Raw genomic sequence first — 25,747 nt, forward strand, 5'->3', positions numbered from 1 at the left:
GTGATAAAAACGATGTGTCCTTTTGATCATGTGGGCATTTATCAATATGGGCTTTTGTTGCATTCACTTTCGTCCAGTGACCTTTAATCAGGGAACCATTTGATAGGTATTTGGCCAAGGAAGTGTCTGGGTACTTTCCATGGCATGTTGGCTGATGCATAGTGTATGCGGCCTGATATTATCCTACTGGTAAATTCCATTTGATACATCCTGAATGAAGAGTAGTGTTACTGGATGGAAATGTCATCCACATATCATTTAGCCATCATGCTGTTAACAGTATGGGCTAGTGGTGATCTGCTGTTGTAGGCTATGGAGCCCAAACTATGTCAGTGCATTGTTGTGCAGTGTGGTATTCCACTGTTACAGCTGGATTAGACCTTCATGATGTGGGCTCCAGATGCGTGCATTGTCAATGCACGAACAAAAGTGTGACTTGTCAAAAATCACCCTATTGCTCTATTCCAGTGCACATAACTTTATCCCTACACCATCACAAACAGAGGCACCTATGCTGTTGGGTCAGTGGCAGCTTTCTTCATGGATACCATGCGTGTCCTCCACATGTTCCCAGTTGGCAATTAATGGTCCTGGTCCATATAGGAACATAAACAGTGTCTTGCACCTGGCACAAAATGTCGATGGAAGTGGCCTGCAGAATCACCACGGCATGCTGCAGATGCATCGGTCTATACGTCCATACGTTAATTCTGTTGAAGTCATTGATAAACTTAAAAATATTTCTCCACTTCGTTCCATTACGGTTTCATTTGATGTCAAATCACTGTTTACTAATGTTCCGGTTGAAGGAGCACTAAATTGTCTTGAAACTAGGCTTCGGGAATTTCACTTCACACATACTGAAAATAATGAGTTGGTTTCGCTTACTAAAGTTTCTCCAAGTCAAACCCACTTCGTTTTCTAAAATGCATATTTTCGTCAAGTTGAAGGATTGGCTACGGGTAATCCTCTCAGTCCGGTACTTGCCGACATTTATATGCACTATTTTGAGATGAAATTAGTTGATAAACTATCTTTTCGTCTTTGGATTCGGTATGCTGACGACACTTTCGCACTTTTTGACGGTTATAAAGAGGATTTATCCGAGATTCTATCTATTATGAATTCAATTGATCCAGCCATCCAATTCACTCTTGAAATTGAATAAAACAATTCCCTCCCCCCTTCCTTGATATTCTTATAATCCGTAATGAAACTGATTTTAGCACCACTGTGTACCGTAAACCCTTTGCAGTATGTTTACCACCCCATGCCAAGTCATGCCACCCTGTTAAGCAAAAAATGGCTTCTTTTTACTATTATGTACGTAGCGTATTCGGAAACTAAGTATCGTTCCATTCTAGCGCCGTCGCAGCGCTGTGGTAGGCGTTCCGCGCATGCGCACTAGTCTTTCTTGTTCACTGCTTTCAATTGTCGCCATTTTGGTTGCTCTATGTTGTGTTTTCAGTTTTCTGTGCACATTCAAAATGTTTAAGACAATTAGTTCTCCCGCTGACTGTGAAATTCGTGCCGTGATTAAATTTTTGAACGCGAGGAATGTTAAACCGTCCGAAATTTATCGTCAAGTGACAGAAGTTTACAGTGAATACGCGATAAGTGATGGAATGGTGAGAAAGTGGGTAAGAATATTTAATGCAGGTCGAACAAATGTCCACGCCGAGGTTCGGAGTGGTCGGCCTTCTGTTGTCACCGATGATTTGGTAAGGAAAGTTGATGAAGCAATTCATGAGAACAGACGCTTCACAATGACATGCAAATAAATGATTAACATTGCTTGCAGAGTGTAAATTCATAATCGTAGTGGATAAGCTGGCGAAAAGTGCATATAATTATAATTCTTTCAGTTTGTAAATATTCAGAGACACCTGTGGCACACATCATTGTGAATAGTGGTAAAATTATTAAAAGTATAACGTAGCTCAGAGATGGGCCAACTCCGGCCCCGCGGATGATTCTATCCGGCCCACAGATATAATTTTAATTTGCCGGTCCGAAGCAAATTTAAAGAAATATATATTTATATATTATACATCCATCTCCTTTTTTACTTTGTTTAAATATTATTTTTTTCTTCCTTTCTTTCAAAGTACGGATGATCTTTTTACTTTCTCTATTTTTATTCTACAAAACATAAATCGACGGAAATGGCAAGCACAGACAGCTTTTAATCGGTAAAGTGTTAAAAGCGAAAGCTCTTTGTTAGTTATATCTGTAGATTGTCGCCAACAGCGTTGTCTCTTTCTTGGGGAGCAGACATATGAGAATTCAATATAGGTGAATTAGACCTCACATGTGGCAGACTGCGCATTTTAAGCTCCAGGCAGCGGCTTTTTCTTTTGGCGCGAGTTCGAATATTATTTATTTTGATTGCGTATGGAAAGATTGCAGACATACAACATCATTGTGGATAGTGCTGAAATTATTAAAAGTATAGCGTAGCTAGTGCTTGTTTTGAATTATTCGTAAAATATTTCAACCCCAAAATGGCTACTAAAAAACATAAAGTTTATTCAGAGTGCCGTGCTTTTAATGATGAACGGACCTGAATTTTTTTTTTTTACAGTTGTAAAAGATAAACCAGTGTGTGGCATCTGCAATGAAGCTGTAGTAGTCTTCAAAGAATGTAACATTTTCCGTCATTTCACATCTAAGCATAAGAATTCCAATTACGAAGCAATGTCCGAATATGAAAGAAAACAAAATGTAGGAAGTCTTTCTAAAAAATTATCAGGCCGAAAAATTTTTTTCAAGAAGGTAAACAGTATCCATGAAGCAGTTACACATGCAAGTTACATTGTAGAATACAATATTGCTAAAAATAATAAAGCTCTCAGTGATGGGTTTGTGTGATTTTTATGTCCAGACAAGAAAAATAATTTTGAGATTGTAAGCTTATCTCGAAAAACGGTGATTTCTAGAATCGAAGACATCGATAAATCTCACATCACAATTAGAGTCAAAAGATTGGCCAGTTTAAATTTTGCTCCATACCTATGGATGAAAGCACTGGTATAAATAATACTGCTCAATTAGTATTATTTGAGCATTATAAGAAGTGTTGATGAGAACTTTGAAATTACCGAGGAACTGCCGTTCTTGCGTTCTTTAAAGGAAATTACGAGCTATGATATTTTTCTTGAATTTCAGGAAGGGCTTTTAACTTTGAAAGTGCCTATAACAAATATACAACCGCTAGAGCACCAAATATGACAGGAAAAAATTCTGGATTTCTTGAACTCTTTAATCGAAACTATCCCGGAAACAATGTTGTTTTTCTTTATCAAGATGCTCTGTGTAAATCTGCATTGAATATGAAACCCGTGTACCTTAAGAATACTATTCGATCTCTTGGACTTACAGCCAATTTCGAGATTTTCTTCAGTCCGTGCAATCTGAATACTCTGATGTACTGTATTACACTAAAGTAAGGTGGCTTAGTTCAGGATGTGTTTTCGAGCGAGTTTGGCAGCTGAAAGACGACTTTTGTTCCGCGACCGAATGCCCATGCCTGGACTAGACTTATCCACATGCGATTTTTACATGTTTGGACACCTCAAAAAGGCACTTGGAAACAAGCGATTTGAGTCCATAGATGAAATGGAAATATTCGTGCGCAACTGATTGGATACCCATTCAACTTCATTCTATGAGAACGGAATGAAAAAATTACCAAAACGTTGGGGAAAATGTATCATAAAAAGAGGAGATTATTTAGAAAAATAATTTAGAGAAATGTAAATGTGTCCTATAAAATAGATTTTGTTTAAACAAAAGGCTCGTTATATTTGATTCACCCTTGTACAACCAACCATATGTGAATAAAATGTTCAAAGATGAAAGAACTTCATCACTTTTAAAATAGTAATAATAATCACCTGATATTTGTCAACGTGAATTCTATAGAATTGTAATTATGGACAAAAAAAAAAAAAAAAAAAAAAAAAAAAAAAAAGATTGGAATCTCTGGCAAATAAACAGTAGGGAAAATTACATATTTTCGTTTAATTATGGCATTCCAGTTTACGAGCGGCTGTTTCAGCGTTTCGTACAGGTTCGCAAAATCAAGAACTCACTGCGTAGTTAATGTTGCTGGTTTATGAATTGAGAGTAATGCTGGAATGTCATCTACATATTTTGCCCTTGATGTACTAAGAAGTTCTTAAAAGCAATTAGTACAGATGTAGGCTGGCCAAAGTAGTAACGCTCGCGGTACTTTCATTGTGGTGGTTATTGCTGAGTAGCTATTCGTGACTTGAAACTTCCGTTTCATCAATTTAGGTTAATTTGCCTTTATTAAAGTGAAAGGAATGTATGGAAGATTAAACCACTATTCTAGTTTGATTTTTTAAATACTGTGTATATTTTATTAATCGCATGTGAAATTATCTGTATTACTTTGAAGGTATCTTGTTTGGCTAACATATCCTATTTTTGCAAACTCTGTAGAGGCATACGAATTAAATTGAATCTTTCTAGGCATTCGTCTTCTTTTGTTCATTGCTCTTTTGAAAGCTTGCTAGTGAAAACAAATAGGTTTATTGACCTATACTTAAAAATTAACGCAGCCCCTTTCCTTTTACGTTTACGATAATGACTATGGTTCCACGTTTTTGGGAAGTAATGACATCTTAGACAAAGCGTGGAATATGTCTACCTCAGTAAGGCTGTCCTTCCCTTCCCCAAAATTGTTATGCAACGTTTTTTTAATTAGTTTCTCTGTCATATCACGTGAATTTTCTATATGTTAATTGAACGGGAAAATTTCTCGCGCTAGTAATGATTTATCGTTTTCAAATGTGTAAAAAATTTAGCTGTTGTCTTTGCGAGCTTTAAAACCGAATAATTTAAGAATCGTTTGTTTGATTTGGCGATTATGATTGTAACCGTTGGCTGCCTTATTAGATCTTGCTAAGATTTCTCATTAGGGAGACTCGTTTCACGATGTTAGGAAGCCAAAATTTAAAGTTGCAACCTCTAGGGGCAAGTCCCCTATATAGGCGACGAAAATTAAGCAATGTTGCCGAAAAAGAACTATCCGATGGCGATCCCGATTATGCAGAAATTCGTAATGCAACTTTATCTCCAGATGAGTGAGTGGATGATAAATGATAGATTAATCGAAAAATGCTCATTTGTTAAATTAAATAATTTTCATTGTTGGAAACATTTATAAATATTTTAAGTAATAAAGTTGCCATCTTTCCTCAGAATGAATTTAGTTTTGAGAGATGGGAGTTTAGCGATCACATGCTACTACATCGTTATCCTATATTTCTACATGCATATTTCTGGTAGAAGGGATTGGAGGACATTTGAATTGTACCATTTATTTATTTTTGAACATACATTTAAAGATATGCAATATTGCATGAAACATAGTCTAACATAATACAAAAATAATGAAATTTGAAAAATAGTATATATTGTAATATGGTCGCAATATTTTATTCAAATTTTGTTTCCCAGCATAAAAATTACTGCTATAAGTTATAAAAATGCGTCTTTTTCTTTATCTTCATTAAAAAAAGGGCTAATAACCATATTTTTAGTTTTTGCATCAGTTGCACCAAAAACTGTAAATTCATAACTAGGGAGAAAAAGCAGTGATCAGATTAAACTGGTTTGCACTCCTTCAACAAAATTAGTTCCTAAAATATATTTAGTTCAGCAAATTGAGTATTAAAAATTGAAGTATAATATTTCTTCAGGCAATTTATCGCTGCTTAATAGTTAATTTTATTTCTTATTTACTCAAGTGATTTGGTTTTTAAAGTGTTTGAATATCATCATTGCAAATTAAAATGAAAGTTAACTGCATGTTTTTCAAGTACAAGGAAAGAATTAGGAAAAAAAAAAAAAAAAAAATGTTGACTCTGAATGATCCAAAAATTTTTTTTAAACTATCATACCACCAACAATTGTACAAATTAGATAGTGGTCTTTGTTCACAAAGGTGTATATAGATATGTATGCATTTCATTTTATGAGAGCTATTTTATGGTTTTAATCAATTTTTAATGTAAAATATTAGTATTTCTCAGCTTTTAATATTAGCAGTTGAATTCTGAGAGGATGGGAATTAATTGGATGACTCTATGCAGAATTTTATCGAATGTATGTATAGTGTAGTCAGAATGAATGTGTATATCTTTGGGAATATTAGACTTCAGTGCATCTGTGACTTTTAAATATAGAATATACAGGTAATTTTTATTAGTCATATTGTATAATGATTACATAATTGATAGCTACTTTTAGTTAGTTTTAAATTATGTTGGTGCACACTGTATCAGGTGAGCTATGGAAAGGTTTTCTTGGAACTTTCCATATTTTATTCCATATTTCCATTCCATTGTTATTAATGTCCATATTTTATTTATAGATTTATGATTCAGAACTTGAAAATAAACAATTTAAGTGAACTGTAATATTTAGCAGTTATATTTGAGAATTGCTCAGCTGTTTACACTTTAACAATCATTTAATTCTCAGTAATGAAAAATTTAAATACCATGCCTAATTTGCTTATAAAGATGTGACTGTGAGACTGATAAACAGAAACACCATTCACATGTTTCATAAAATTATAAAAAAAAAAAAAAAAAAAATTTTTTTAGTAACTTTATGTAGTTCTAGCGTGGAATGTAATTGCTATCTCTGATATTGTAAATAATTACCTTAATCATTTGGCAGTTTGGAGATGGCATTAGAATTTGGTAAAATTTAAAATGTGCAATTAATTGTTATTAATTATACTGTGAAGCTGTTATAGACGAAACATATATGTTCTTCATTCTATTTTAGTTATGCATACCCAAAGTTAATAATTTAACTTTCTTATAAATATGTAACATATTATAAGATCATTAGAATATTTTGATATGCTATAGAATAAATTTTTAAATCCGTATAGGCAATCTGATAAGTATACTTATATTTATGGAAGTAATCGTTAATATTAAATAAATTCATTTAAAGAAGAGTAAAATATTAACAGTATACTAGAGAAGTAAATTTGAAATGGAACGTCTGTTGCATCTGTAATCAATATTAATGAGAATAATACTAAAACTAAGAAATTTTAATTTGTTAAAAAAGTCTCTGTAATTTTATTATTTGAATTTTAGAGCAATCATCATGTCATTGGGTGTTATGTTTTGCTGTAAGTGTGGAGAAGGATTTGCTCCACATGAAAAAATAGTCAACTCCCATGGAGAAGTTTGGCATCAACAATGTTTTGTGTAAGACATTCACTAATTTTTTATTTTCTTATGCATTTCAGTTTTTATATTTTTCCTGTTTATTCATGGCTATTAGTTGATTGATTTAAGAAATATTGTTAAGTGCTTTAAACTTAATTCCTGTTACCCTTCCTCTTAAATTTTAGAATGCAAACTAGACTAGAAGAGAAACACGCTAATGTGACAATCAAAATCGTAAAAAACAACCAATCTGAACTTCAAATAATGGAATTCCATTATTTGAAGTTCAGATTTTGAGCGTAATGTGCATTTGCCCCTCGCTCCCTATTTTAACTTCGCTAATATTTCTTTATGCTTGATCAGACAGCCTGGCTCAGTAAAAGTAGGCGGCCAGTGCAACTCTGATTAAAAATCGAGTTATAACCACGTGCAGTGCTGATAAGCACCACGTGTTTCTGTGATTCCTATTTTCTTCTTTCTATGTATTTCTTTCTCCTGATGAGGAGGGACCTTTAGCTGCCCTCGAAATCGATTGAGTGTTTCATTATACCTACGCTAAATATAAGGTTGTTTTTTACGATTTTGAATGCAAACTATTTTATTTTTGGTTACTTCCTTTTCCATTTCATATTTTAAATTGTTCCTTATAGTAATTTCTTGTAAGTGTATAATGCTAATTAATTTAATAAATTCATTTAGAAGTTTGCAACATTTTACAAATTAATATTTCAAAACTATTTTATTGTTTTTCTTCTTTGTAGATGTTGTCAATGCTTCAGACCTTTTCCAGAAGGAATCTTTTATGAAGTATGTTAATTATGAAGTCTTTTTTTTTCATTTGTTAATATGAAATATATACAGGGTGTTTGAAAAAGTGGCTATAGTCTTTAAGTATTGATTTTAGCCATTACCCCTAATAAAAAATTTCTCAAAGCAAGGAAAAGAACTTTATGAAAATTGTTTCACAGGTGTGAATAGAAGGAATGCATAAGCATCTGTTTATATGGTCCCTGTTAAAATAATAATAATTAAAAATCCAATATGCTTTAAGACATTAAATAAAAAAAGTGCTCCTATATTAAAAATTCACAAAGATATAATTAATATTTTCATTAGGCCATTTAACAAATTTTTTAACAAATAACTATTGGTGACTATCGAAATCAGTAGCTTATATTTTATATTTGCTCAATAAATATTGATAAAAAGTTTGAACTTTTGATTCAAAATACACTTTAAACAGTTATCTAAATCACTAAATTCAGTCAAGATCTAAATTTTCATGTAAAAGTGTGAAACTTTTTATAGTTAATTCTCCAGCTGGCTAAGCTGTGTAAATGCATCCAAGAATATACGAGGGTTGTAACTTTAATAGTGGCAACTATTTATTTACAAGGAATACAAAAGTGATTCATGTCACCATGTTTTACAGTCCTTCAATATAGTCGCCAGCACTGTGTACAACCCGTTTCCAACGATGTGGAAGTCGCAGAATACCTGTAGCAGCACCTGTTTTGTTGATAGTTTGGATGGACCGGTCTACTGCCGCAAGAATCTCAGGAACAGTTTGGAAGCGAGTGCCACGAAGTGGTTCCTTCATCTTAGGAACTAAGTCATAGTCACGAGGGCTTAGATCTGGGGAGTATGGTGGATGGTAAAGCACTTCCCAGCCCCATCACTTGAACAAATCAGTCACAGCTTGCGTTGCATGCGGCCGAGCATTGTCATGCAAAATGAGAGGAGAGCTCTGCAGAAAGTGTCGCCGTTTTTTTCTCAAAGCTGGTTGGAGATTGTGCTCTAAAAATGAGCAGTAATACTGCGCAGTGACGGTCTGCTGTGGGGGAACAGTATGTGTTAGGATGACACCATCACAGTCGTACACAAGAATCACCATAACTTTCACATTGCTGGGGTTCTGACGAAATTTCGAACGTCGTGGTGACCCATTATGACGCCATTCGTTTGATTAGCGTTTCAGTTCTGGCTGGTACGATCGGGCCCAAGTCTCATCCAACGTAATGATACGGCATAAAAAAGCATCTCCTTCGTGCTCATAGCGCTCCAGGTGGATTCAGGCAGCATCGTATCGTAGCCATTTCTGCAATTGATGTGGAACCCATCGTGAAGCAATTTTTCTCGTGGACAGGCGTTTGTTCAGAATGTGTAGCACAGTCGTATGGGCTAATCCTGTTTGTCCGGCAAGCTGACGAATCGTTTGGCGGCAATCACTGTCCATTAAAGCGGCAACAGCTTGCATGTCTGCATTGCTGACATTAGGACGACCTGGCCGCAGCATGTCTGCCACGTTTTGGCGTCCTTCATTGAATGCTTTCACCCATCTTGCTACGATTTTGTAAGGTAATGCAGATTCCCCGCAAGCCTCTTGAAGCCCTTGATGACACTGTTGTGCTGTATGACCTCTGGCACTTTCAATTTTTATCCAACAACATTGTTCTTGTTTTGAAAACATCCATACTTTAGACCGCGAGCTAATACAAGGATTCGTTCTTCGCGTCACTCCGCATGCACATGACGTATGCAGGACGAGTCTTTTTGCTGAGAGGTAAGGTAGGTATGTAATTCACGTATGGTATACGCGATATTCTTTGGTTTTGTTGCGTAGCATTTTTTCAGCTGTGTTGCCACTATTAAAGTTCCAACCCTCGTATTTACTGACACTTTTAAATAATTATATATGTGTGTGTATCTTAAAATGTGTCCAAGCAATTAGGGATGTTAATTAGAAGATAAAGTCTAGGTATAAAGTAACTGTGACATTAAGCATAAAATCATATTTAAAACAAATAATTTAAAATAGCAAGGATAAACACTAGGGAAAAATTTGATCACATTATACCATCATAAATTATTACTGATTAATAAAGATCGTAGATGGCTATCTGTAGGCAGTTTTTCTCCATGGCAATATTAGTACACATTCGACAGTGTCTCAGTAGTAACTGCATGTGCTGACATGCAGGCCAGTTTTTGAGCAATCATTCCCCATACATGTTTGTTGAAGGACAAACAACTATGCAAACCAAGGGAGAGTTGATATATGCTGGTCACAGAGGAAATGTTAGACATTGCATATGACATGTGCATTATTCTTCTGAAAGGTAGCTGCAGGAATATTTCATAGAAGAGGATAGTTTGTATAGAGTGTCTGTAATTTTTAGGAAAGAGAAGTATATAATACAACTTAAACCAGGGGTTCCCAACCTTTTTTCCTTAATGGCACATTGCACATTCTAGAGTGTCTGTGTAGTGGGCACCATTTATTTTTTCAAAAGTGAAGTTATTGTTGGATACAGTTATATTCATGCACATTAAAAAAGAGATCGGTCATATTTCGCTTTGTGCTTGTATCTGTGTTGGATGCAATTTATATTTCATTAAAAATGAGAAAACTTTCACATAAAATTTTATTGAAAACTAAAACATTTTTATTATGATGGCACAGTGGCGATCACATGCTAAACAATTGGCGAGCACCATGCCGCCTGCGGACATAGGGTTGGGAACCTCTGACTTAAATCATAATACTCATGCTAAGATTCTCATAATTATCTGTAATGGGACATTCCAAATGTCATTCCTCACTATCAGTACAAAGGCAGATATAGCTATCATGGGTTCATCTTTCTCATTGGAATTCCTCAGGAAAGGTGATACATGCTTTTTCAGCATTCTAAGGTTTTTACTTTTATATTACCTATTATATTACCTATATTATTATTTTATATTACCTATATATATTAGTTATTCCTTTTATATTTAAAGTAATGGACTTCTAGGCAGGATGTCATGGAAATGGTGGTAATGGTGTACATGTCAAAGGAAGTGTAGTAATGAATACTGAGTTACAAGCTCTTGTTGCAGCAAATGATAATAACAGGCATTGCTAAATGTCATTGTCTTTTAGTGTTATGATAACATCTCTCGGTGATAGATTTTGTGACATGATCTTCATACGTATTAAATGTCTTCTTGTTCTTTTGTAGCTTTAGGTGCTCCAAATTCCTGTCTTTGATACATCAAACCATATATCCGTTGTCTTCATATATGCATAATTTTATTCCCAGTAAGAAGAGCAGTGATCTCATGTTATAAAAAACAGCCCTCTCTCAGTCTGTTAATTCTTTCTGTTTCAAAATGTGTCAGCTATTTATATTATGTGTCCTTCTGCCTTAATTATGTTCCCATGTATTTGCAAAGTAATATCAACTGGATGCAGTGATGTACTGATGAACATTTTATATGATGCTCAGGCATTCTGCTGTGTGCTGGCCTGTTCCTGGCTGGTATGCAGTGAATGCCTTGTTCGCAGGCGGCAAAATTTAGGGGATGCTAAATCGGCTGAATCCTGTAAAGTGGCACTTATCTGTGCAAGAACAAATAAATTATCCAGTGATTTTTTTTTTTTTTTTTTTTTTTTGTCTAAAAGGCTTTTTTCCCCCCCCTCCAAAGACCAAACTAAATTATTGTGTATTTAAAATTATATAAAGGTGCACATAAAAACCTGCCCGCAGGCACTGAACATTTCAGGAACAGGCCTGACTGCATCTTTTCTCAATCCAATAATTCTTTCTCTATCCTGTGGTTTCACTGAATAGCAGTATATTTCCTGTTAGTAAAGTGGTATTGATATCTATTTTTCCAGGATTTGAATTAATATTATTAAATAATAATGTGTTTAGTTAGTGCTTATTACATACAGGATTGTGACTCAAAGCGGGGTTTTGAGACATTTACATTTGAGGCTTTATAGTCTCAAATGTAAATGCAATTATACAGGTTTCCTTCAGTTGCTCAGTTCATTTTCCCCCACCACTGTTATAACCACTATTCATTATCTAAACAAATAAAGAAGGAACAGCTCTTCAAACTTTGCAGGATTGATTGGCACATAAGCTGTTGAATTCACATTTTCTACACACGTTCTTTGTAGATTACAGCACAAATGTGGTGAAGTGATATTTTCTCAATTGGTTTAAATTTGTTTTTAATTTATGTTGAAATGATTTTTTGCATATACGTTCTTTAAACAAATAAAATAAATATCTCAGGATTTTAATGTTTGCATCATCAGATAGAGCGGGGAAAGAAAATAAAAATCTTAAAGGAATTTAGACGAAATTTTAATGTAATTTCTAATTTTTTGTGGCAAATTTGATGGACTTTAAGTTAAAAAAAATGATTTTTCATTATAAAAAAATAATCTTTAAATTGAGCTGTTTGATTAATAACTTGTCATATGATTCAAAAAATGAAAATTAGGAAAAATATTTATAAAATAAGCTTTTATTAAAAAGCTAATGAACTAAAAAAAATTAATTTATCATAATGTTTAATGGAAATAAAAGATTAAATAATCTTCTTTGCAAAATTTGTATACAATTTTATATCTCAAATAATACAAGCATGCACATAACAGTAAATAATGAAATCTAGTAATTGAACTGTATTGGCAAAGAAGGTATTAACTTCATAAATTTATTAAGACTGCTGCATGTTTTTATTATTCATGATATGAGAATTATTAAATCCCCCCCAGTAAACTGTATGATATTTTTCTATTTTTAGTTCATATTTTTTTTTAATAAAAACTTATTCTATAAAATCTTTTGTATTTTATTATTATTATTTTAGATTGGAAATTTCTTGTTTCATTCATATGGCTTTTCAACTCTGAATTGCACTTTTTGTAGGTTTAGTTATTTGGTATTATCTGAGCATTCTGCATAGCTGAGTTTTTATTGTATATAAATGTCGTATGTATATATAATTTGAGTTTTAATAATGTATTTTTTTTCCATTTGAAGTTTGAAGGAAGAAAATATTGTGAGCATGATTTTCATGTGTTATTTGCACCATGTTGTGGAAAATGCAAGACTTTTATTTCTGGTCGAGTCATTAAGGCAATGAACAACAACTGGCATCCACAGTGCTTCACTTGTGAAATTTGCCATACATTGCTTGCAGATCAAGGTTTTATTAAAAATGCCGGGCGGTATGTTTTTTAATATATTCTTTCGTGTATTCTTAATATTTTATGTATTTCATGTAACTTGGAAAACTTGCTGTCTATATGTACACATTATTTGTAAACTAAGCAATATGATCTTACATTATTTGTAAGTTATTTTAAAATATTACATATTTTACAGGATATATTTATATTTTGTAATTTCTCTATTCATAATTTTTTTGCTACTTAGAGAATTTTGAAACTATTTTAAATTTTTAGTTTCAGACATTTTAAACTCTACTTTCTAAGTAATGAGTAGGGAATTATATTAAAATGTAAGTTAAAAACTTTACCTCCTTTCCCATTTGTGAGGCTTTGCCATCATCCAGACTATCTTCCTGTATTTTTATCTTTTGCAAAAAGGCTTTTAAAGAATAAAAGTAATTACATTAATGCAGTTATGATTGCGTTATAATATTTAGTGGAGGATGCTATTCAAAAAGCAAATGTAATAAACCCTGTTTTGTCACATTCTTCTAAAAGTGACCAGTATTTCTGAAAATATAAATAAACATTAGTGCCAGTAATTACACAGTCCAGTCACATTAATGTGATCACCTGTCAAAAGCTGGCAACCACTTTTCACAGGTCAACCGCAATGAGACATGCAGAAAGAGATTCAGTTAAGTTCAGAAAGAGATGTATGTTCACAGGAATGTGCAGCCATTCTGATTCTAATGTTGTGGCTATCTGTGCTAGTCTGCGCATGTGGATACATGGCATTAACAGCCCGATCGAGGTAGCCCCACAGATTCTTAATTGGGTTCAAGTCTTAGGAGTTTGGAGGCCAGGGAAGTATGGTAAACTCATTCTGGTGCTCTTCAAACCATGTACATACACTGTGACACGTCACATTTTCTTGCTGGTAGATGCCATCATGTCGAGGAGAAACAGTCTGCACGGATCTATCATGCCTTCCACAATGGTCATGCTTCCACAATGGTGAGTGGACCCAGAGAATGCCACAAAACATTCCCCAGGCCAAAATGTTTCCTCCTCCGGCTTTGACTCTTCCACCAATTGCAGAGTACTTTGTTTTTCAGATAGTTTGCCAAATATTCCAACATTCATCTGTCTGATGGAGAATAAAATGTGTTTCACCAGGAAAAGCCAATGGATGTCCAGTTGCAGTACTGGCATGCAAATTCCAGCCTTCATTGCCAATGAACTGCAGTCAGAATAGGTGCATTAAATAAGTGTCTGCTGCAGAGGCCCATATGCAGCAGTGTTCACTGAACTATTGTTGAGGACACACTATTGGTAGTCCATTGGTTTATCTGGATGGTCAGATGCTCAGTGGTTGCACATCTATTTTTCTAAATAAATCTCTGCAGACATTGTTCACCTATATTATTTATGGCCCATGGTACACCATTTTTGCCACTTTGCTGGTTTTCAATATTGCCTTTTTGCTCTTCTGGGTATGCTTTTACCACAGTAGCATGTGAAGAATTTACACACTTAACCATTTCAGAAATGCTCCCATTCTTGACCTGAAAGCCAGTGAACATGTCTTCTTGAATGTTGCATAAATCGCTCTGTTTCTGCATTTGCCAACGATTTCTATGTTTCTGCTTCTCTTCGACACTCTTTATCTACATTCTGCTGCTAATACTGCTACTTATGTGATTAGTTATTTGAAATTGACTCCGAAAGTAAGTGGTGATCATATTAATGCTACTGGTCAGTGTATAATACATTTTGAGAAGATCATTTTCTGACTTTTGAAATCTGTAAATTATGTATATTTGCAACCATGAAATGATGTTAATTTTGGTATCAACTTAATAGGGTTCCATGTACTATAAATTAAAAAATGTATCTCCAAATAGGGCTGTAATGATTAGGCTCCTGACTCAGCAATTCAAGATTGATCACCCAAGATCTGGAGTTCCTGATCGCCAGTGACTATTTAAATTGCATAGAGTGATATATACAGCACAAGTCAAACTTGACAGTACCAGTATTGTCCCTCTTGCATTAGATTAGACCATCACATTATCACTAGTTTTAGTCACTATGAAGGCATATTCCCTGCGACCAATCACCCACAACATACACAATGCACGGAGAGACCAGCTGTTGAGGGGAGGGTCAAAGCCCATTAGCAAGGAACATTGCTGCCCTCCACTACATCAGGGTGTGCACTTGGAGGGATCTGCAAATGGAAGATCTATTTTTTTCTTATGGGGAAATATTCTTTTATGCATTTCTGATGATTTTCTTTTATGCATTTCTGCATTCTGATTTTATTCTTATTTCCATGTGAAGTAAGTTACAGCTTATTTTATGTATCTGTGCAGTAAATTTCTTGAAATTTTAAGTGAATAACTGATAAATGAGAAGTAAATGTATTAAATGTAAAAATAAGATTTAAAGTAATTTAAATTGCTGCTGGGAAAATCTGATAACCATAATTTAAAATGTTACTCATTAACAGTATTGGTGAAAATTAATTATAAAATAAAAAATTAATTTAGCATGTTTTCTGATACATTACGTTTTATTTATAATTTATTAATAAATAATTATCTTAGCTTATTTTCCAATACATACCTGCCAACTTTTACGAATTTTTCGTAATTTTTACGAAAATGCGTTTGTCTTTGCGATTTTACGATCGTAATACATTTTTTACGATTTTTTTCCTTTTTCAAGTGTTTTTAGTGATTTTTGTTGAAATTTTAGAATTTTTCGCCAATTCAGCAATTTTAGCCAATTGCATCATGTTTTACTGCCAACTACCGACTACTTCGAATCCAGTAACCTGCGGTTTCTCCCATTTCTCCCAACTCGCCGCTTAACCAGCCAATCCAATGCGCTGAACTTGTTTCTCCCACTCTTTTCTTTGTGGGCGCCAGATTATTTTTTTCGCGTTCGCTTCAGCAGCAAGGGAATTACTCAGCGAGCGTGGATTGTCACATTCTCTTTTTTTTTTTGTTGTTTGTTTGCACGTGTTCCGAAGTTTCTTAATACGTCGTTGTTACAAAATGTCACTCATTTCAAATGAGTTAAAAAAAAAAAACGTATTCTCAATATTTTCGGCCTGCCTACAAAGCTGAATTTAGAACAATTAAAGAATCCTTGAAAGGAAATAACTATGCATTTTGCAACGTGTGCGTGTGTGACTTCATAATAAGTCACGGTGGAAGAAGCGACATTGTGAAGCATGTTAAGTCTAAAAAGCATGAAGTTAATGCTTCGGCTTCGACAACGTCAAAGAAAGTGGATGATTTTTTTTCAAATTCGTCTACGAATTCGGATGCCGATGTCATTTTGGCAGAGTGTTTGTTTACTGCATTCCTTATCGAACACAACGTGCCGCTAAGCGCTGCCGATCACGCCGGTCAACTTTTCAGACGGATGTTTCCCGACTCCAAGATTGCTCAGAAATATGCTTGTGCTCGCACGAAAACATCTTCTATTGTGAACGAAATTGCTTGCGATGCACAAAGTAAAACGATAGCTGCACTCCAGAATTCAGCATTTTTGTTGTCAATCGATTGCAGCAACGACAGCGATTGGAAGCTTTACCCCATCGTTGTCACATATTTCTGTGATGTTTCTAATGAAATGAAAACTCATCTTTTGCATCTTCCATTGTTAAATGGAGACGCTACGGAGGAAAATATTGCCTCCTTGGTAATTAATGAGTTGAAACAACTTAACATCCCAATATCAAACTGCATTTCATTTGGTGCAGATAATGCTCATGTCATGGTGGGTGACAAAAAGGGTGTAGCCTCTTTCCTCAAAAAAGGAGGCTACACCCTTTTTGTGGTTATTGGATTGTTATTAGATGCCCATGCCACTTAATTAATTTGGCAGCAGAAAAAGCTGCAGCTGCTTTACCATTAAATATTGACCAGCTTCTGATTGATGTGTTTTTCTATCTGGAAAAAAGTGTAAAAAGGAAAGAAAACGTAAAGAATTTCCAAAAACTGTGCTCTGGTGAAACGAGAAAAATTCTGAAACATGTATGCACGAGATGGTTATCCTTAGGCAGAGCGCTAAGAAGGTTTGTTGAACAGTGGGATGTATTGCTAAAATATTTTCACGAAGAGACCAAAACGAAACCACAGATCCCATCAAATTTGTCGGCATATAAAATACTGAAAACCAACTTTGCTTCTAATCAAAATGGTTTAAAAGGGAAAAGCCAACACACAGAATCAAACCCTTTAAAAAGAAAATGCTTAGAAGACTCCTCAAAGGTCAACTTTGTTAAAGAAGTTGAAGGGAAGAAGAAACAGTCTTCTATTAGCCGGGAGGAAGGGATTTTCTATCTTCTTTCTTTGGATTTGAACAAAGCATATTGTAGTTTTGTGTTAAGTACCATTAAGATTTTTGAAAGTGTAAATACCCTTCTACATTCAGCTTTGCAAAAATCTTCCCTGCTTATCCAAATTCTTAATGATCTTTTGAAAGAACTTTATACTAAGTTTGTAAAACCGTCCGTTGTGAAAAACAGTGTGTTGATTCATATTGCCTATAATAGTTTTGCAAATCAAAAGGATGACAATGATCTTATAATTGGAAACCAGGGAACTTGTAAATTCTTTGAAAGATCATGAGAAAAAAGAATTTTTTCAATGTGTTAGAAAGTACTTTTCCTCAGCCTGTGATTACATTGTAAGGAAGTTTCCTTTGCAAAATGAAGTTCTTTTAAATGCTGAAGTGGCAAATTTGAAAAAAATTGAAAATTCGTCTTTTGAAAAGATTTGTTTTTTTATTGATAAATTTCCATTTTTGTTAACAATTAAAGAAAATAAATGCCATAATGATGCTTTAGATGAACTACAGAACCAATTTTCTGCTGCACAGTTTGAAGACTTTGCCAGTTCTGGAGAAGATAGACTTGATGTCGTTGGTACCTTAAAAAGAATAAAAAGAGCTGATGGAACACCAAAATATGATACACTAGCAAGAGTTTTATGTGCTATTCTCGGAATTCCACACAGTAATGCTGAGTGCGAGAGAGTCTTCAGTGTTGTGAAGAAAAACAAAACTATATTTCGTTCTTCAATTTCATCAAAAACTCTAGAAAACATTTTAATTGCTAAATGTTATGAGGAAACTAATTGTTATGACAGGAAATTTTCCAAAGAATTTTTGGCTAAAGCCAAAAAATGCACTCTAAATTCATTGCAATAATTTTTTTGTGTAACATTAAGTTCTTGTTTTATGTTTCCTAATAAATTTTTTAGTTACTACTTAATTGAGATTTACTAATGTAAGTACAATTTTCTTTTTTCTATTTGTATAAATTGTTATTTTTTATAATATCAAAGCATGATATTAATTCTTCGTGTTCTTCTGAATTTTGGAGAAATCTTCTGAATTTTTGTCTTTAGAGGTTGGCAGATATGCCAATATATTATTTTTTGTTGAATTTATAATTTTAGTAATAATTAAGAAACTGATATACCACATTTCAGTACTTTTATTTGATAAATTTTAGGAGGACTTTTTTTTAAACTCCGAAAAGGTTCATGACTATCAATTATTTTATATATTGAGAGTGTTCTATTTAATAGAGATAATATAATGTTTCTATTTAATAGAGATGACTGATGACATAAATGCTTACTAGCTACTATTAAAATTGAGTGAATGGTACTGTGGAATATTAAAAAGAAGTCATTAAGATTTCAAGACCTCTAAATGTTATCAAATTTGTTATTATTTATTTTTATAGTTAACTTTTAAAAATATATAAGAATTATTCCTGGTTTTGAAGAAGAGACTAATAGTTTTTACTATACTACTATAATTAAAATTCATAATATACTTAAATAGTATACTATTAAAATTATTTTCTTTTCAGGGCACTCTGTCATGAATGTAATGCTAGGGAAAAGGCTGCACAAAGTGGAAAATATATATGTTTTAAGTGCCAGTACGTTTTTTCCCCCCTTTCTTTTAAAATGAACTTTAATGTGGTTTTAAATGTCATAAAATAATCTAAAATGTTTTATCCCAATTGTGATAAAGTAGTATTATGCATTTACATTTGCAATAGATTATGTATGATGAAAAGCTACAAATTTCAGTGTTGCTTTTTAATTTTTTTTTTTTTTACCTACCAGAAAATGTTTTTCAAATTTAACAAGCATCTCATCAGTTTCATTTCCTTACTTCCAATTCTGTTTTTCCTCCTGATATTCAGATGAATTTGTGCTACATTTTTGCTGCATACTAACATCATTATTTAGTGTAAGATAGAAGAAAAACAAAAGAATTGAAAAGAAGTTGTGAAGATGAAGGAGGCAGCATTTTCACTTATCTGAAATTCAGAGTTAAATTGGTGATAGTATTGTAAAATAATATCTAACGAAGGACTACTTTAATATGAATGTAAAAATTGCACTGATAGCTAAATAATTTTTCCTGTGTGCTTGTGAAAAATTGCAGCAAAACTTGGATAATAAGTTTTTAGAAAGCAGTTATTGCAGAACTTTTCAGTTTTTAAAAATAATTCCATAAACTATTAAAAACATTTTATTTATTTAACATATTGCTTAATTATTTTTATGATTACAGAATTCTTCACCATACATCCAGTTTTCTTTGATTAGTGTAGGGTATGTGTTTATAGATTCGGAGAAAAACCAAATGATTATGCACTTAAATATGTAATATATGATATTAGAAACATCTTTTATGAATCATAGTAAGGATACAAATTCTCATCATTTCATATGCAATTTCTTTTATGAATAAATTATATGAATTTATGAAAAATTATATGAATCACTGCAATAAGGATTTTCATGAACTTTTCATTATTAATGAAAATCCTCAATTAAGTATATTATAAAATGGTGCTTTAAATTACATCAAGTAGATATAGTATTAAAGAAACAGCAAGTCCTTATATTTTGCTGAATGGCAATATTCAGAAAACTGGCTTATTTGCAAGCCTGCATGGAAGACAAATTACAGATCTTATGTTTGAGCAGTGACAACACAAATTATGTGGATGATCAGTGATATAATGAACATAATGGTCTGAAAGTTTGGAAAGATTTCTCTGAAGTCATTTCTAATGTCAAAATAGTTGTGTGTTACATGTGTCAGCATTTTTTAGAAAATAGATAGCACGTAGTCTTTAAACTAGTAGCCTGTAAAATTTCTGGAAATTGGGACATTCATGCATAAATATACAAATTGTGAATACTGAAGAAGTAGTCCAGGTTACTACTAATACTGAATAACTCAAATAATGAGGATATTGTAAAGACCTTATTTTATTCTAACCAGTTATTTTTAGTTTGAATTTCCTTTCCCTCCTGATTTCAGAATGTAAATTTTAATGACTGCAAAATCTAAGTGTGTTTAGAAGCAGTATTTAAGCTGTGTTTCAAGAGTTTGTGAGGAGTAGTAGTAGATTTAGTTCTGAGATTATGCTGCATGATTAAGATAGCTCTCTACTTGGTGTTAGACACCCTATGGATATTCTAGCGGATAACTAAGGATAAGATAACTAAAGATCCAGTCGTTAGCTATCTCCCAATTTATTGTGATTTTACATTTTTATTTTCTATTCAATTTAGTTTAGCCACAAGTGATGGTGAATTGTGAGCATTGAGGGCATGCATCTTGTTACATTAATTCAAGTAAAAAGGTTATTTAAACCTTCGTCTGTAGTATCTGTTCAAGACATAGCAAAAATTCGCTATGCAGTCTTTCATGTAGAGTCTACTGTGAATGTTCCCAAAGACATAGACTCTACAACACTAAGTATCTTAGCTAATAGTTAAGGATACTTAAGTAACTAAAATAAGGACTGTTAAAGTATTGGGTAATTAAAATGATAAGGATGATAATATAGTAGTAGTTAATTCTAGGGGCAGAATTTTTTTCTAGGGAAAATAAAATGGGGGTTGTCATTTTGTTACTGTCAGTATCAACCAGGAAAACAATACTATAAAATGTTTTTGCTATGTATTTGTTTTTAATTTCTTTTATTTGTTAAACAAAGTCCGAAAATTAGGCATATGATGAAAAAATTAAATAGATTCACCTTGATAATCAAAGTTCTGAATAAGTGTTGAAAAAAACACACTACTCTCATTTTTAAATGTCAATCAAGATTGAAAAAAAATTTTCACTGTTCTGACAATTCTCTGTTGTCCTCTCTTTTTAAATAAAAAGATTTTTGTCGCTTGAAAGAGATAATATTTCAAGGTAATAGTTGATTTTATCTTGTATATCAGAACATTTTACCTTCTTCTAGAGTTTATTTTATGCTATCCATAGTTTCCAAAATACTTGCAGAGTTAGTTAATAAGTTTTTTAAATTTTAATAAAAAATATGTAAATAAGTGCATAAGGAATCGTTTTCATGCATCATTGAAAAGTTTTTTTTCCTGCAGAATTTGAATATTTTTACTTAAATATAATTACCAGTTCTTTAAAATTTAACTGCAGTTTCAGGCCTAAAGGCTGTAATTTTTTAAATTATAAATAAGAAAGAAATATCTGCCTATCAATTTTTAATTTGAAATTATGTGTTATTTCGGTACTTTTCCATTTTGCCGGCACAGGCGATAAAGTCGCCAGTAATGGTACAACTGATGCCAAACAGGATATCCTCGCTGGTAACCTTTTATGCCTCATTTTCAAAACAAGTAGCAGCCATTTCTTATCAGATTGATTGTTTCTTTCAATACTGGCATGCAATTACATAGAATTTTTACCAGATAGTTCAATTTTATGCCCTAAGGCCATTTAAGTCAATTAGGATGCAATCACACCGCTCACCCAAAGGCGAAAATATAGAAAAGTCAAAGGTTTACATAATTTCTGAGTAAGCTCTTTGTATGAATTGAAATAATTCTTGCATTTAAATTTATATTCCAAATTAAGATTTAATTTGAAATTAATGTAGATAATTACTGAGAGAATTAGATTCTTGTAACGTATTGTTTATGTGAGATGAGATCACTTGGGGTCATGTGATATGAACCAGCGAATCAGGATGTTGAACCATGAAAGCATGGTAAATTCTTAATGTCTTTAATTATTGGCTTTGTAAATTTTTTAAAGATATTAAAATGTTTATGCCTAAAAAAAATTCTTAGAACTAACATTTGTTATGTGTATACTGTATGTTGTCGCCAATAAAGTCTGCTTGGCGAAACAGAAAAGTACCGTTATTTTTTTAATATTAAAAGTATATAACTAGGAAATGACATATTTAAACAAAATTATATGCCATAACTTTGTTATTATTCTTTATTTATTTATAGTGCTGTAATTGATGAAGGAGTTTTGAAGTTTCGAGGAGAACCCTATCATCCATATCACTTCAACTGTACATCATGTGGGTAAGTTTTATATAAATAAAATGGGAATTTCATTTCTATGGCCATCTACAGCAGCTTTGTCAATACTAAAAATTAAAATATTATTAGAAAGAGTATTAATTCACTCTGGTTTCCCCTGAGAAATATCAAAATGTGATATGTGAACATGATATGTGAATGTGTGAAGTGCGAGCACAAATATGATATGTGAAGTGTGAGTACAAATATGATAAAGCTCTCTGCTTACACTGCAGATTTTTGTAGCATGTTAGTAGTTTGTAGCTACTAGGGTTTATTTGTAGCATGTTATTTGTTTGTAGCTACCAGCAAATACTATGCTATTCAATATTTAATAATTTTTTCATCAATTTATCAGACTTGCAGAAGATTTGAATACAAGTTGTTTTTCCTTCAATAATTCCTTCAATATGTATATGAAGTTGTACAAAAATTGCAAATTACCAAATAATTTAACTTTTAGCCAAATTAGAGCGGGGTGGTATTTATTCCTCTAGTAGCCCATCCATGTATTAATTAAAAAATTTAATTATGTATATTAGAATATTCTTTCATTAAATTATAAAATTTCGTTACAAATAGAATGATACATTGGAAAAAACAATTCAAATTGTATTCTCAAAACTGCTTATAATAAAAAAAATACTGTGTCAAATTGTTTCTTATATTATAAAGATTATTTTCTATTTTAAAGGATTTTTCTTAATTTATCATTTTGATTTTGCTCAAATTAAAAATCCAGATAATGATATTCAGTTTCATGACATTAAAATATGCTCTTGTGAAAATGTACACCATAAATGTACAATGGAAAGATTTAAACTAAAAAATTCTCATCCTCCCACTTAGAAGCAAATTTTATTAAAATCAAGCAAAAATTTTTGTTATGTATGAAGTACTCATCTCGATAATTTTTTATGTTTTGTGTCCATTTCAACAATTATGGAGTGAAGATTTTTTATTACTCAGATATGTTTAATTAGATGCCGTGGCCTGTTTTAATATTCATTTTTAAATAAAATAAGAAAATATTATTTTGCTTATTATTGATTTCTGCAGACTTGCTCTGAAAAGGAGATAATAAAAATGCTGTTCATTTCAAAATTTTTCTGATAAATAAATATATTCACTAATGTTACTATGCTGTCAAATGAAGGAGTGACGCTGAAATGCAATCTACTAGAAAAATAATTGCTTAGAATCTTTTAAGAAGGAATTAGAAGTTAGTATTTCTGGCTTAACTTCACCTTGGCTACCTAATATTTGAAATATCGAGTTTTGAAAAATTCTGTTTAATACCAGGCGATAAACAAAGCAATATTTAAGTTTGAAAGCTACATTGAAGGTGTAGCATGTTTCCATTTTTCTTACTTGCATGAAAAAAAAAAAAAAAATATGTTCTGAAGATTTTAATTGAGTGTTTAATTAAGATTAATTAAGTGTTTTTTTATATACAGAAAAAGAAACACACACATATCTAACTTTTAATTTATTTCTAAGGATAAGTGGATGTGTTTAATGATATGTAAATTTTACACAATAATTAAAATTTTACACATTACTTTTAGTAATAATATGATCAAGCTTTCCTAAGTAAAACTTTTTTTCTTTTTTAAGTAAAGCTTGCACAAAATTCTGTAACTTTAACTTTTGGTATTGAAATATAGTATCTTTCTTATCATGCTCTTTTAAGGGAATATTTACCTATAACAAAACTGCATACTTTTTATTTATTTATTAAGGTTTTCTGTAACTGCAGTGGATATCAGTGAAAAACTTCCTTCTCTAGAAATAAACTTGATGCTTATTTTTAAGCTAAAAAATAATATTTTCACTTTCCATCGTGCATATTTTTTGTAATACAGGCAGAGCTAGGCCAAGAGGTAAGCAAGCGCCCACTGAACCTCAGATGAGCAACTGTAAGGGGCATCAAATTAGCTATGAAAATTTAAGAATTCATTTCTAAAAATAAGTTTTAATTTTCAGCATTGAAATACACAAAGAAACACCATTTTAAAACCTCATATTTAAAGTAGCAAAAAATTTCATTACCATTTCTTAAAATCATTTAACCCTCTCAGTGTTACGGCCGGAAAATTCCGCGTAGAAGGCTGCTTTCTATATTCATTATACATGAAAATTTCTGCTAGTTTTTAATGTATCTGATTTTAGTTTGGGTGTATATTGGAAGAAAAGGAATCCAGGCACAAAATGAGAGAGTCATTTTTTAATTAAGATCAAGAAAATACCACTTATTCAAGACATTTTGAGGAACTTTGAAATTTCAGGGCTAAACCCGTAACGCTCGGAGTGTTAAAAGTATTGCATTTTTGGAGTAGCTTTCAAGTAAACACAGTATTACCCAAGAAACACCATGTTGCTGACTTGAGTAATTCTCTTGTCTCCCTGCAGTCAATACAGCGTTTAGTGTATTACATCATCATAACAAGAATTTATTAGCTGTCTTTTAAAATTTATTACCATGTCTAAAAATGTAATCTATTGTATTACTAGTTTCTTCTTCCAGGTTTCAAACAAAATTTAGCTTGCTCCATTTTTTATTATGAAGTTAAACACTGGATGAATGTATAGTTTGAGTTTTCATCCTGATGCACCTATATTTACTTTTCCTCAGAACTGTGCAGTCGGTTTGATAAAGCTGCTGTTATTTCTAGATATTTTTTAAGAATCAGCACCTCAGTTTCATTTTCTGTTGTATTTCATTCAAGATTAAAATGAGATTAAAAAAATGCAAGATTTTTTTGAATTGTTCTGCTGTTTATAATGAAATAATAAAATGAATTGCTATTGCCAAAGAAAGAAATAAGAAGATTCAAAATTGAATTTTGTTTTGAAAGGACATAATGTCCTCAGATCAGTGTCATTATATGATTATTTGCATCACTTCTGAATACATAAAGCTGTAATTAAAAGCATTATAAAAGTATCATGATTTAATATAGTTATTTTTGATGATTCTACTCTGCGTCGAGATAACATTTGACTTAAGGTCTTTATATATATAACAAACAGGTTAAGTCATCTTGATGGTATATTTTTATTGAGTCTTATTAAGAAATTTATGTTATTTTTTACGTTTTCTGGGACACGTAACAGTTTTAATACTTTGAAAAATATAATTTATACATTTATATTTAATAAAA

General features: G+C 32.2%; 1 protein-coding gene across 2 annotated transcripts in view; it reads left to right on the top strand.

Moving 5' to 3' along the window:
• The window catches only part of stck (LIM zinc finger domain containing stck), a 48,590-nt gene that overhangs the window by 8,200 nt on the left and 14,643 nt on the right, over positions 1 to 25,747 (top strand). The window contains exons 1-6 of one of the 2 annotated variants that reach the window (XM_035367888.2): positions 4,948 to 5,111; positions 7,149 to 7,262; positions 7,985 to 8,030; positions 13,049 to 13,236; positions 19,082 to 19,153; positions 22,509 to 22,586. In XM_035367888.2, the coding sequence (XP_035223779.1) occupies positions 4,963 to 5,111; positions 7,149 to 7,262; positions 7,985 to 8,030; positions 13,049 to 13,236; positions 19,082 to 19,153; positions 22,509 to 22,586 (647 nt within the window). In that variant the 5' untranslated portion in view covers positions 4,948 to 4,962. Of the gene's footprint in view, positions 1 to 4,947; positions 5,112 to 7,148; positions 7,263 to 7,984; positions 8,031 to 13,048; positions 13,237 to 19,081; positions 19,154 to 22,508; positions 22,587 to 25,747 lie in introns of those variants that run through there. The other variant, XM_035367889.2, reaches the window with a different exon arrangement.

The sequence above is a fragment of the Stegodyphus dumicola genome, chromosome 9 (genome assembly GCF_044657685.1).
Source record: "Stegodyphus dumicola isolate Sdum_Otavi_A_Nest chromosome 9, ASM4465768v1".
In the NCBI taxonomy this organism is placed as follows: Eukaryota; Metazoa; Arthropoda; class Arachnida; order Araneae; family Eresidae; genus Stegodyphus; species Stegodyphus dumicola.